At 48.3% G+C, this 13,239-nt stretch overlaps 1 protein-coding gene across 1 annotated transcript in view; it reads left to right on the top strand.

Annotated features, from left to right (window-relative positions):
* Positions 1-11,110: 11,110 nt before the first annotated feature.
* MYLK3 (myosin light chain kinase 3) overlaps positions 11,111-13,239 on the top strand; it is a 45,617-nt gene continuing 43,488 nt past the window's right edge. The window contains exon 1 of the mRNA XM_061173142.1: positions 11,111-11,581. Within this exon, the coding sequence (XP_061029125.1) occupies positions 11,111-11,581 (471 nt within the window). The remainder of the gene's footprint in view (positions 11,582-13,239) is intronic.

The following is a 13,239-nucleotide window of genomic DNA, read 5'->3' on the forward strand; positions in this document are numbered from 1 at the left end:
CTTTGAGCTGTTCCCATTTGTTCATCCAGCTCCTGGAGAGTCGTCATTGCCTTCATTATGGATTGCTCTGGGCTAGTGATGGAAGAGTTAGCAGGGTGGCCTGGAGTGGCTCTTAGCAGGCTGGTGCCAGCTGACACATGCCACTTAGGTTTCCAAGGAGCCAAGCTGTCCCCACTCACACATGGCTGATGCACTTGTGGCTAAATGCGGTGCCACCAGGGCCCCGGGCCAGATTCAGGGCAGGAAATAGAATGCCACCTCCATCACCAGGGAAACAATGGCCTGCGTGCATGATTTAAACCAGGGCCAACAAGAAAGCTCAAAGGCAGGGTCAGAAGAGGAAGGGAGACCAGAGGGTGGCTTGCATGGATTTTGTCTTGGGTTATAACTGTTGACAAGCCACTTAGCTGCCCCCATGTTTAAGTTTATCTGCATATAAGATGGAGGTAACAATATTTATGCATCTCACTGGGGACTTATGAAAACAGCATTTCTGACAGACCACTCAGGATCCATGGATGGAAGGTGGTATGTAAGTGCAGATGGTAAACTTACTGTGTGTGTGTGTTTTCAGCAGGTGCATTAGGGGCATGTAGACCCTCCGGAAAACACATTTAGAGTCTGACCAAAAGCAAACAATAATAAAAACTAACAATTTTAAGTGCATGGATTTGTCTTTGGTTTTGTGCAGGTTTGGGGGAATTGCATGTGTAATTCAGACTTCAAGACTGTTTTCAAACATTGCTGTGATTAGTAATACTTACGGCTCAAATCATTTGAGAATGCTGTGGTTGTTGATTGTTTCCAAATGTTTGCCAACTTAGCTCTAAAAAATTCCCAAGTTAATTCTCCTGTATAGTTTATGAGTTGCACGTGGAGTCTGGAACTTTTGTTCCCAAGTTGGAAGGAGGCAAAAATCTATTTGAAAAACAAAGTGCAAAGAGGAATCGTTGCTCTATCCCCTGGAGGTCTGCTATTTCTGAGGAGTCCTGAGTCTGTTACCTATACATTTGTTCTGTTCATTTAAGGTTAAGCAATTGACCTCTGACCTCCCTATAAGGTTATTAAATGCTGCTTTCTGTCAGCTGGGTTCCTGAGGTAGTCTGTCACTCTGTTCTTGGTTAATTAAACCTTTTCTCTGGTGCATATTGTCTGTCTAGAATAATTCCTGTGGGTCCAGGTGAATGGTGACTATTATAGAAAAACAAACTTGTTTAATAACACAAATAATACACTTAAAAATTAGAATAATTATATAAATGAAATATAGAAAAGAAAGATCATCTGCAATTCTCTCATGCAGAATTAACCATACTGGCATATATATATATATATATATATATATATATTTTAAACAAATATGGGAGTCTAATGTACGTACTTGCTGTTTTGTGACCTGCTGTTGGGCTGAAGCCTTCACCTATTGGATCTGGGTGGAACACCACAGATCCTTAGAGTGTCTGGCCTACAGTGGGGAGGGGTCCTGCTTCAGTTGCGGGCATGGGGGTGGTGGAAGGAGGGCCTCAGAGCTTCAGTCAGCACTTGCGAAAGGAGTTTCAAAGACTTGTTCTCTCAGATGTCACTCCACTTCCTTAGCACTCCTGTGTTTTGGCAACAGCATACATCCCAGAACTGGTAAACACTTGCTGATCTTAGCGTCTGTGCAGATGATGATCCTGTGCCCTCCTGATCCATTTGCATTCTGCTGTCAGATCCATCAGTTCCCCCTTCTTCCCTTTTCTTCATACTAACAGAACTTGATTAAGGCATGGTTTATATGCAGCACACTGCACAAATCTTACAGCCTTTTGAATTGAATACTGCAGACCTGTATGCACATAGGCATGAACCAATGTAACCACCACCCGGGCTATAAAACACCTCCAACATCCCAGAAGTGGCTTTGTGTCCCCTCTGAGTCAATCCATCCTACCCCTAGGTAATCATTCCGTCCATTCTTAGACACTAATTTTATCATGTTGTTTTCCACCTAAAAACATTCCACAGGATTGTTGCCCCTTTATCTTGCTCCTTTGGGTCTAAATGTCTCTGCTTGACTTTCCAGGTCCACTTTCTTAAGGGTCTTGCCTGCTGAATCATTTGGGCCTCCATTGACATGTCCTGGCCTGAGGCCAGTCTCTGCACTGTCACTTCCATCTGCCAGGCTCCACCTGGAGCTTTGTTCACTCTGTGCCCTCACCTTTCCCTGGCCTCCCCGAATCTCACCCATCCTTCAAGGCTCAGCCCAAGTCCTGTTTCTGGCAAGAAGTCCTTTCACTTTGCCAAAATTTTTTCCAATTTCTTTACTTCCCTCTTACACCCTGTATTGGTTGACATCAAGTGACTGAGTTTCTGCAAAGACTTGGGGCCATGGAAGGTAGGCCACTCTGCCATTCCTACTTATGATTCCCCATGACCATCCACATGTGGCAGCACACAGTTTTCCAAACCCTCCATTCTTTTCTCACCCATTCTCTCACATCATGGGGCTGCCCCAGGTCTGCAGCTCCCCAACCCCAGGCCCTGCTCCCTGTCTATCTCTCCCCGTCTTTTCTTCCCCTTCTTGGTACTTTGCTACCCAGCTCACTAAATTGTCTCCTCCAGACCTCAGATTCCACCCCTTCTTCAGATCTGACACCAAAAATCCTGAGACCAGGCTCTCCTCGGAGGGTAGGGATAAAATGCGGGGAGAGAATTTGAGCAGATGATGATGGAATTCTTTTTCTCAGATACAAGAAGGCTGGAAACACTGGTGCATCATATAATTTTGCCTCATCCCACCCACATCCTTTGCACCCAGCAGTTAGTGGCTGTCCCACCTTCTTCGTTGTTCCAGTGTGTTAACTTTGCTCCCACCCAGACTTCCTGAGTTTGCCATGGTACAAGCAGGGTTCTGAGCTCACAGGAGTCAGCACAGTCAAGGGGTTTAAGTAAGGTATTGCAGCTAAAGGGCTTAGCACAGGTCTGCCGTGGTCAGGCTCAGAGCTAATATCAAAAGCCTGCAACCCCTTCTCTGATTCCTATCAAGTCAAATGTGTTGGGGATCCCAAAGTGATTGTGACTGTGTGTGTGTGGTCAGAAACCCTACCTACTACAGTGAACACAGGCCCTGGGGCCAAGACCAGCTCTGCACTGCCTCTCCCTGGGACCCTCAGTCTCTTCATGAGTAAAATAAGATTCATAATCCATGCACCTCCAATGAGCGTAAGTGGAGCACACATCAAAGCACTTTGCAGGTGGGTCCACCCTGCCAGTGTGAGCCGGTAGAAGGACAGGCAATACAATGTGCTGGCAAGAAACTGGTTGGCCTAGTTCCAACTTGCAAATATAATTGTGTTTCTGAATTGGCAGTTGGCAAATGCAGCCCCCCAGAGACAAAGTCGGGTTCTAGACAAAATGTTTCAGTTCGACTCCTTCAGTGGTAAGCAGACTCAGGAGTCTGGCTGCCTGCATTGATATACAGGTTCTTACACTGACTTTGGAAAACAGCTTCATCATTCCAAGCCTCAGTTGACTTGTCTGTGAAATGGGGATAATAGTCTTTTCCTCTTAGAATTGTTGTGAGGGGCAAAAGTAATTTATGTGAAGATATAGCACAGTGCCTGACACATAGAAACGCTCGATGAATATTAGTGCTTTTATTATTTCCTTATAAGTGTTGCTCTGTACATGTTTAATGAATGAATAGCTGCTGGTGTGGATTTGGCTTATGAGGGTGCTTTTTGTTCTTCTCTGGTATTTTCAGGCTGATTCCATCTGACCGTGCTTGGCTGGGAACAATTTTGACTAGGTATGTGGGAAAGGAAATGACGAACTAAAAAGGCTTCAACCAGGGATAGGAATGCTGACTACAGAAGACCGTGAGATCCTGGGAGCAAACCCACTAGCCACCTGAGAGCTAACAGGGGACTTCCCTGAGGCCCAGGCCAGTCATGCAGCTGTCATTTCCCTCTCTGCTTCTTCAGAGAGGCCAACTTGACTTTGGTTTTATTCCCAAGCACATTTCCTGGATTCATCCTGGCAGGACTGTGGCTATCTTTCTGGGTAGCCAGATGAGATAAGCTGTAGACGTTTTTCTACGAAAGAATAAGCAACCAATATAGTATCTGGGGGTCCCTGCCCTGTGGCCCCCTCCTCATCTCCTCAGACAACTGTCAGAGCTGAGCCTGTGGGCAGAGGCCTATTTCATGACACACACACCCTTCTGAAACCCAGAGAGCAGGGTGGAGAGTTCCATGGTCACTCTGAGGGCAACAGTTTTGTTATTTGGTCCTGCCTTTGCCTTTGACTTACTATGTGACCTTCAGAAAGTCCCTTCCCCTCTCCAGGTCTCAGACTCTCCATCTACAAAATGAGGGAGTTGACCCTTGCAGTCTCTGAAGTTCTCTCTGTCTCTGAAAGTGACAGAGTGCTGTGAGTTATCAACCTGGGTTGGAATTCTGGCTCCACTGTTTTCTGACTTCGTGGCCTTGGGTAGGCCACTTAAGTTCTTTAGATTGATCCCCCTCTGTAAAATGGGGATGATAAATAGTAATCTACCCTATAGGGTTGTAGCAAGGTTTAAATAAGACATGTGCGGGTAAAGTGCTTAGCGCAGGATCTGCCCATGGTCAGGTTCAGCAAAGCAAGCCAATATCAAAAGCCTGCAGCCCCTTCTCTGATTCCTGTCAGCCAGGCCAGGTGAGTTGGGGCCCTGGAGTGATATGCGCGTGTTTCCGTCTGTCTGTCTGTGGACATGTGCCAGTGTATGTGGAGGGCTTGGCCTCCCACAGGGCACTCTGGGAAGATCTGTCCAGGGAGCCTCCCTGAGGGCACCAGCTGAGTTGGAGCAGGTGTCTCATTCAGCAGAAGAGGCAGGTCACAGCCTTCCCCTCACTGCAGCATGCCCCAGTCTTTGGGGCTCTAGATATCTTCATTGTTTCCTGAGCAGTTTTCCTTGAAGAGGCAATAGCTGGTCCCTCCCAGCCTGGAGATAACTAACCAGCTTCCCAGCCAGGGTGCAAGCATCCCCGGAAGCAACCTGTTCTATCGCTGCTCAGGGCTTTGCTCTGTCTTGGAGGGCTGCCTGAAGGCAAGGAGCCGCAGCTCTTCTCCTGGGCCCCTGGGTTTTGAACTCAGGTCAGCTCTGTCCTAGGACTCCCTCCCTTCTTTCTTCTCTTCTTGGACCACGTGGTGTTTGTTTCACACTGGACACTCCGCTAAGTGATGCAGGAAGTAGGCCCCCAGGGAGGCAGATACCGCCCAGCAAAGCAGATAACCAAGTGGAACCTCTGGATGCCTCTGGGGCCTGGGGCAGGCTCAGTGATAAGTGGAAATGCCAGGCTTATCGCTGTGGGCCGAGTTCTAGAGAAGCTATCCTGGCCGGCCCACGTCGTTCCCAGGCCTCCGGGCAGTCGGGCATCTCCAGGCAGAGTAAACACTGGGTTGGCACAGCCGCAGCAGCAGGACGGGACACTGTGCTCCACTCTGGCACTTCGCAGTCCCAGCGCCAGAGGCCAGTAGCGGGCATCGGATTACACCCAGATATTTGCGGTAAGCAGGCCGGTCTGCTTTGAAGTAGGAACCCGAGGAAGCATTGTTAGGTTCATGGGACTAAGGGAGTCTCGGTGACAATTGTCCCCCCGATCTGGATCCTCTTGGACCAAGAAGCTCCATCAGCAGGAAGCTTTGGTTGATGGGTGCAGCCCAGGGACGGTCAGCGCAGGCCTTTCCCGACTAACATGCCGTATAGCGGGCAGAGGAGGCTGAGGGGCAGCTAACCCCAAAGTTGTCCACGTTGAAGCCTGCGAGACTTTCTGAGTTTCTGTTTCAGCTCTGGTTTCCTTCCAGGAGTAAGCGCAGCTTCGTGGAGGACGCGTTTGCCCTTTCTGAGCGCACATCAGCTAATGGTGCATGCGGGGATGTGGCCTGGGCCAGGCCAGGTGGCTGGGGGAGCTGATTTAGGACTGAGAAGACACCCCCTCGTCCTCCTGCCCCCACCGCACAATGAGGGGACTGAGTACACTGCCATCCTTGTTGGCTGACCTTCTGGGGTGGGATGGGTGTGGTGAGGGGTGGTGAGTTCCAGTCTCTACGTTTTCATGTACTTTACCATGTGCCAGGTGCCGTGCTAAGTGTTTTACTTATCCGAATACTCAAATAGCCCTGAGCTTATTGCGCTGTTATGAGTCCCTTTTACAAATGAGGAAAGCTGTGTTCAGGGAGATTAAGTTCCAGGTATGCAGCTGGCCCCTACGGGCACTTAGGTATGAAAGTAGGTAAGCACCCCTTTCCTCAAGATACGTGGCCTCTGTCTCTCAGAAAACTGTCATGATGTTTGATTTTCTTAGAACAAGACCTTTCACGGCCTTGTGCTGCCACACTTGTTATAAAGCCACAAACCTACACAGTCTACCGCATGTCAGTCTCCCCCTCAGATGTTGTGCCCTTTGAGCTTTGCAAAACCTGCTTCCCATCCTGCTCCCCAGCCGCAAACACACTGAAGTCTTTGAGCTGTTTCTCCTGGTGTTCGCCTCCAATTCTCTCCTCATCAATTTTGTTCATTATCTATGGACTTCCTCTTAAGAGAGACGAAGATTTAGCTCTCCCCATTTTCCCTTCACAACTCTTGTAATACATATATCACTGTTTTAACTTAATAAAGTATTTACTTTATTATGGCATAAAATTATATGATATATATAATGTAATATTATATTATATAAATATTATTCACTGAAAATTCAATCATGTACTTTAATTTCATTCTTTCCTGAACTCTGATTTTCTCGGAGTCTCTGATTCCTTTTGTTCCCCTTTTGTCCTGTTGCCAGCATCATACTGATGGCTAACATTTGAGCACTCACTCTGTGCCAAGCTCTGTTCCAGGTGCCTTGCAAGCATTCTCAAGTGACCCTCCTGACAACTCCATGAAGTGTGTGCATTGTTATTATGTTACAGCCCAGGAAGTACAGACTCAGAGAGGTTAAATAAACTGGCTTATGATTCTGCCTAAAAGCTGGCAGAGGCAGGAGTTAAATCCAGATGGTCTGACCCTAGGCCCCATGCTCTTAATATTTTACTACATGTCTTTAATTATATTATATTGTATACTGTTTTTTTCCCCCCTGAAGTCCTCCCTTTTGGGGACCCTCCATCTTCCTGCTTCAACTTTGGGCCTAGGTTGAAGCTGTTGTTTCCTGGAGCTCTGTTTTTTTTGTTTGTTTGTTCAGTCCCTGGTTTTGCTGGTGTTTATCCTCCAAGCAGCTTCCTTAGAAAGGGGGCATACATTTTTTTACATCTTGGAAAGTCTTAAAACTCTTTATTCTGTCTTCTGACAGTGGTGCAATGTCTTCAAAATTCTAATTCTCTCTCATCTAGAATTTTACATACAACCTAACTATCTTGCCACATCCGGTTGTTTTTAAGATGAGAAGTCTGATGTCATTCTGATTCCAGTTCTCTGATATGTGATTTTTTTTTTTCTTTTAAATTTCAGGGAGCTTTTATAATCTTCTCTTTATTACTCTGTTCTAAAATTGCATAATGTCTGCAGTATTTCTTTGATAAATTCCTTCCCTCTTTCTTTCATTTCTCCTCCTGAACTCCAGTTAATTAGATGTAGGACCAGCTGGATCCACTGTCCCTCTTTCTTATCTTTTCTCTCCTAATGTATACATCTTCATCTTTCAGTTCTGTTTTCTGGAATATTATCTTAACCTTGTTTTCTAATCCCTATATTGGATTTTTAAATGTTAACATTCGTATTTGTAAAAGACCTCTCTTTTATTCTATGTTTGTTCTTTTTCCATAACACCCTCTTCTTTTTTAATGGATGGAACAGTCTTTCACACTTTTCTGTGGTTACTAATGAGAACCTTTTTAAAAAACTTTCCTCTGTTTCTTGTTTTCTCTGTTTCTGCCACAATCATATTTCTGTTTATTTGTTCTGACCTCCCCTTTTCATCTTGGGGGCTTTCTTTGAATACCTGGTGATCCTTTTTTTCTGTGCATATTTCAGAATAAGGCACAAAAACCTGGGTGGGTGGTTGAGGCTTGTTGACTGCTTGGCTTTGTGGAGGATCAGATGGGGAGCTCCCCAGGGACCCCAAAGCCAGTGCATAGAACTGTTGTATTGTGGACTGCTCCATCTCTCCAGAAACAGATCTCTGATCTGCAGGGAGGGTGGGGAGGGAGGAGAGCCACAGCTTTGGATGGACTCCTCAGCCTTGCATTTCTGTCCCCCTCTTCCTCCACCTAGGGTCTCAGGGTCCACAGGCCTCTCTGGGGTTTTTCAGGGAAAGCTGGCTGTCACCAGAAAGACAAGGGAAGAGTCTTGGGGTTCAGCACACACTGACCGCAGCCTACAGCAAACAGAGGTCAGCCTGTGTTTTTCCGGGAGTGGATCAGCTCAGTCCTCACCCAGGAAGGATGAGGAGTCATTGCACTTGCTACTCTGTGTCCATCCAGCTTGGCTGCCTTTTCTCTGGTCTGCGTTCTCTTGACTTGGTGGGTGGAATGCCTCCCCTGTCCTCTGGGCAGGCGGCATGGCCCAAAAGGAATTGCCCATGGCTCTTGCTGTGCCCTCTAAAGCAGGGAGTTGGAGAGAAGCCATGCACCAGCCCTCAGAGAACCCGTGTGCTCATAAACTCATGTCTTCTGGAGGCTGAGAAATGAAAGGGGTTCAAAGCTGGTTTTCCTGGCTGCTCCTTTTCATCAGAGAGGCCTAAGGACTTGTCCTGTCGGCATATTCTGAGCTTTCTCCCAGAGGGTCCCAGAGCTTACTTCTGGGAATTGTCAGGGCTTCCTGTCCTCTGCTCATTTGACTGTTCTGGGAAATCTGGGCTGCAGCCTCCTCCTTCCACAATTCTCCCGGTGGTCAGCCCAGCCTCCGGCTCCTGCTGGAGCCTCCTTTATTCATTCCTTCCATATAGTTGCTTTGAATACCTATGTGCCAGGCACGTTGGTGTGCTGGGGATCAAGGCAAGCCAAAGGGGCACTGTTCTGGCCTCAGGGGCCTTCAAGGTGGTTCTGTAACAGTGGATGACGCAGCAGACATGTTTGCAGTAAACCAGCTGCCTTGCAATTACTTGTCGCTCAAGGGAGACCTGGGGCAAATACTTTTGTAGTTTAAATAATTAGCTTTTGATATAAATAGGTGTCTTGGACATTTATTTGTGTCCTTTGTGTTCATCTAGACTTTCAGGATATCTTTCCAGGCTTTATTAACCCAGGACTTGCCTGGATGCAGGCTGCTCTTAAACTCTCTAGAGCAGCGGTCATAGTGAAGCCAAGGATTGGTGGGAACTGTTTCCCAGAGACAGCATCTGTCTCTTTAGACTGTGGGGACTTCCTTTCACAAAGATTATCGGCACCTATTGTAGGACAGACGTTGTGCTGGGTGTTAGACTTCCAGAGATTTCTCTAGGAGGACACTTCCCAAAGTTTGATCCAGGGAACAGTATTTCCACAGGGAAGTATTAAGCAGGAATTACGGGGGAAGAAGTAAGTCCCTACCCAGGTGCTGGTTTCTTTCTGTGACAGCTGAGGTCCTGCTGAGGGAGAATCCCCAGGAGGGACTGGAGCCTGGTGTGTCCCAAATTTCTTTTTCCAAGGAGAGTTTATCTGTGTGTTTTAAATCACAGTAAATGTAACAGACCAGTGCCCTTTTGAGCATGCTCTGGGCCGTTCCATCAGTGACACCCAGTCTGTGCTCCCAGAAATGGGTCTGGATTTCTACATGGGCTGCTAAGGGCAGCTGTCCTGACAGAGGGTGAGTGGCGAGGGGTTTGTGGTCAAGCTGCACACTGTGTTTACCACTCACCTACAGCTTAAAACAGCAAAACGATCCCAAGGTGTTTTTAGATGTCAGAGTTCCAGGTCAAATTTATTCTCATAATTGCTTTTATTCAGAAGGAGGGAGTTTAGGGGGATGCTAACACTCACTTCCCTGGTGCCAGCCTTCACCAGAGCTGCGCTATCCTCAGGAGGTCGTGTGCCGGGACCACCTTGGACAGAGTCCCTCTCTGGCCTTGTTTTCTCTTTCTGAGGGCCTGGATGCAAGTGCTGTCAGTGGATTGTTCTGCAGCAGCCTTGGGCTCTGTGGTGCCCCCTCACACCCCACCTTAGTGTCAGCCTAAGCGTGTCATTTTGTCTGGTATATTTATTGTGGCTTCTGTAAAAGTTTCATTTGAACCAAGTGTTTCTGAGGCTAAAATATTTGGAAACCACAGGAAACGCAGGCCCCCTTGCTCTCTAGGGCCTTACTGTGCCTGTTTCAGTTTAGAGACTGGGTGCCTGATGTCTGTGTAGTCACCCTTGGGGGAGAAGGGGGTCACTGGCAAATGGTCCCCAGAGGGCTCTGCAAGGAACATGACCTGTGGGGATGATACTTGGTGAGTAACCTAGGCCACTGTTCCTCACTTCTATTTTTAGGTATAAGTGACTAGTGACTGCTAGCCGCATGTGGGGAGGGACCTGCTGATTCACCCCAGAGCAGACTAAACACCTTTGGGGCATCAGCAAAGTAGGGGAACCAAAATTTTGTTTTTAATTTGCAGAAGCATAAAATTTTTTCATCATGGCAAAATCAGAACTTTGTTGAATGGCCTCACATTTCCTTCTGTTTTGGTCTAGCTTCTTACTGTGAATTGGATGTGTATGTGATGGGTGGGACCCATCTGCTTCTCAGTGCTTTGGACCTCTAAAGCCCTTACTCTGCCCTGGTATCCCGGAGGCCCCCTTGTAGAGTCCAGCTATCAGGACGTTACCTAAAGGATCCCTTTTCTTCTAACCTTTAGTTTCAGCTACACGAACTCTGCCTGCCCTGGGCAGATTCTTAAAATATTTGCCCATCAGCAGCCTCTCAGAGAGGAATGTTAAATGCTGCCGTGATGTCAAAGGGGCCCCCAAGGGGAAGGGCCTGGGCCAAGCCCAGCCTGTCACTCATGGCCATGGCAGAGTGGGAGATAAGCAAAGGCAACGGCTCGGAGAGAGTCTGGTCCTCTGGGCGCCCTGAACAACCCAGGTGAGCCTTAGCTAAAGAACAATGAACTTCCAGACACCACTGCCCAAGTGAAAGCCAGAGGTCTGCGGCTCTTCCAATTTCTCACCCTTGGCGATCTTCATCAGGATGTCAGGAGCCCCCAAGGAGAGTTTGCCGGGGCTGCCGGGGCTGGGCAAGGCCTGCTTAACCACCATGGACCAAAAGCTTAACGTGCTGGATGAGAAGGTTGACAAACTCTTAAATTTCCAAGAAGACGTCATGGAGAAACTGCAAAGCGTGTACCAAGGCATGGGCCACCTGGAGCAAGGCCTGCACCGGCTGGAGGCCTCCCGTATTCTGGGCCCAGCTGGAGCTGACCGCACTCCCCCTGCTGACATGCAGGCTGGGTGGCCGGAGGTCCTGGAGCTGGTGAGGGCCGGGCGGCAGGATGTCGCCCAGCAGGGCGCCAGGCTAGAAGCCCTCTTCCGGATGGTGGTGGCTGTGGACAAAGCCATAGCTTTGTTGGGGGCCGTGCTCCAGAACTCGAAGGTGGTGGATTTCATCATGCAAGGGAGTGTCCCCTGGAGGAAGGGAAGTCTGGCCGACGGCCCTGCGGAGGTTGGTTCCTGCTGCCCTGCCCCGGTGCCCTTCTGGCTGGAAGGGAGGCTCGGGGCCCTGGTGGGGAGACCAGACAGGAAGCTAGTCTTAGGAGAGCTGGAGGGCTGTTGTCCCTTCTTGTGCCTCCTGCGTGACCTGTTGATGGGAACAAGGAGAGATGGAAGCTTAAAGACCATGGGTGGATTTCCAGACAGGGCAGGACAGGTGGATTTCTCCCAGGGAAAGGGAGAGGCAGTGCCTCTGTGGGGCCCTGGGCTGTGCAGGGAACCTAGAAGTGGGGGACAAATGAGCCATTAGGGAGAGGAGGGCAGTTACACTTCTTTGACATCCCAGGAACTTCTTTTCTCCTTACACCTGGGGTGGGAGAGAGGTGGGGAGCGCTCAGTTTACTGTGACAGAGCCCCCTTCAGAAACCCAAACCCCCCTCCCTTCCTGTCCCCAGCCTTGTGCTCTGTCCCCGAGTGGGCGGAGTGTGCAGCTGCCTGTGGGGCGATGAGTGTTGACAGTGACCCACGGGGGACACAGGCGGGAGCCGGAGCCTGGGGGTGGAGTGTGGCATTTCTGGGAGCGGCTGTTCCCAAGGGTTGCATAATCAGACCCACTGGCTAATGGAAGCTTGGCTGGGGTGTGTGTGTGTGTGTGTGTGTGTGTGGTGTGTGTAGAGGCAACACTGGGAACAGTGAGGGTAAGCCACCTAGCAACACTCAGATGGCCTGGAGCCACCCTTTCAGATCTCTGCAGCTTCCCCCCAGCATGGAGTCTGTGCTTAAACCCTGTCAGCGACTGAGGCTTTCAGGAGCAAGGCTGCAGGAGTTTGCCTTCCCTCCCCCTCCCCAGCCAGGCCAGAACTCGCTCTGCAGATCCCTTCCCCTCCCCGCCCAGCTGCTTCTCCAGAGCTGGCCCCTCCCACCCCAGCTCCCTGCTTTCTGCACCTCCCCTGAGAGTCAGGCCTGCAAGGGAGATGTGACCTTCTGCTCTTGACAATGATAACCAACCTCAGCTTTAAAACAGAAAATAAATCTAATTTATGCACATGGTAAAAAAACATTCTCCCTCCTACTGCATCCCCCAGTCCCCGGGACAACCCTCCTCCCCAGACAATCATAGGAACAAGTCTCCTGTGAAACCTTCCAGATAGAGTCTGTTTATCTACAAGCACATTGGTATACACACCACCCTCTTTGTTTTGTTTTGTTTTAACTCAAATATTATTCACATTGTACTGGCCTGGATTTTTTTTTTAACTTAATATATTTGGGGCATTGTTTCATATTTATAGCTAGAAAGCTTCCTCGTTCTTGGTCTTTAAGTTGCAGAGAGCTCTATTTTTGAGGATGTGTCTTAATTTGTTAATCAGTCCCATATCATTGTTTGTTTATATTGTTTCTCATTTTTAGCTATTATAAATAATGATGTAGTGACTAACCATGGAAGTGTGAGTTTATCTATATGACACACTCCTAGAAGTGGCAATGCTAAGCCAAAGGGTAAATTTATGCAATAAATGAAGCCAAACCAACCTTCAAAGAAGTTATTCTAATTCAATAACGTATGGGAATGCTTGTTGCCCCATTTTTGCTAACAAAGCATATTATCCAGTTTTTGACTCTTTGCCTGTCTGGCGGATGAAAACATCTTATTATGCATGTGTTTTTTAA

This window comes from Eubalaena glacialis, chromosome 18, assembly GCF_028564815.1.
Source record: "Eubalaena glacialis isolate mEubGla1 chromosome 18, mEubGla1.1.hap2.+ XY, whole genome shotgun sequence".
Classification (NCBI taxonomy): Eukaryota; Metazoa; Chordata; class Mammalia; order Artiodactyla; family Balaenidae; genus Eubalaena; species Eubalaena glacialis.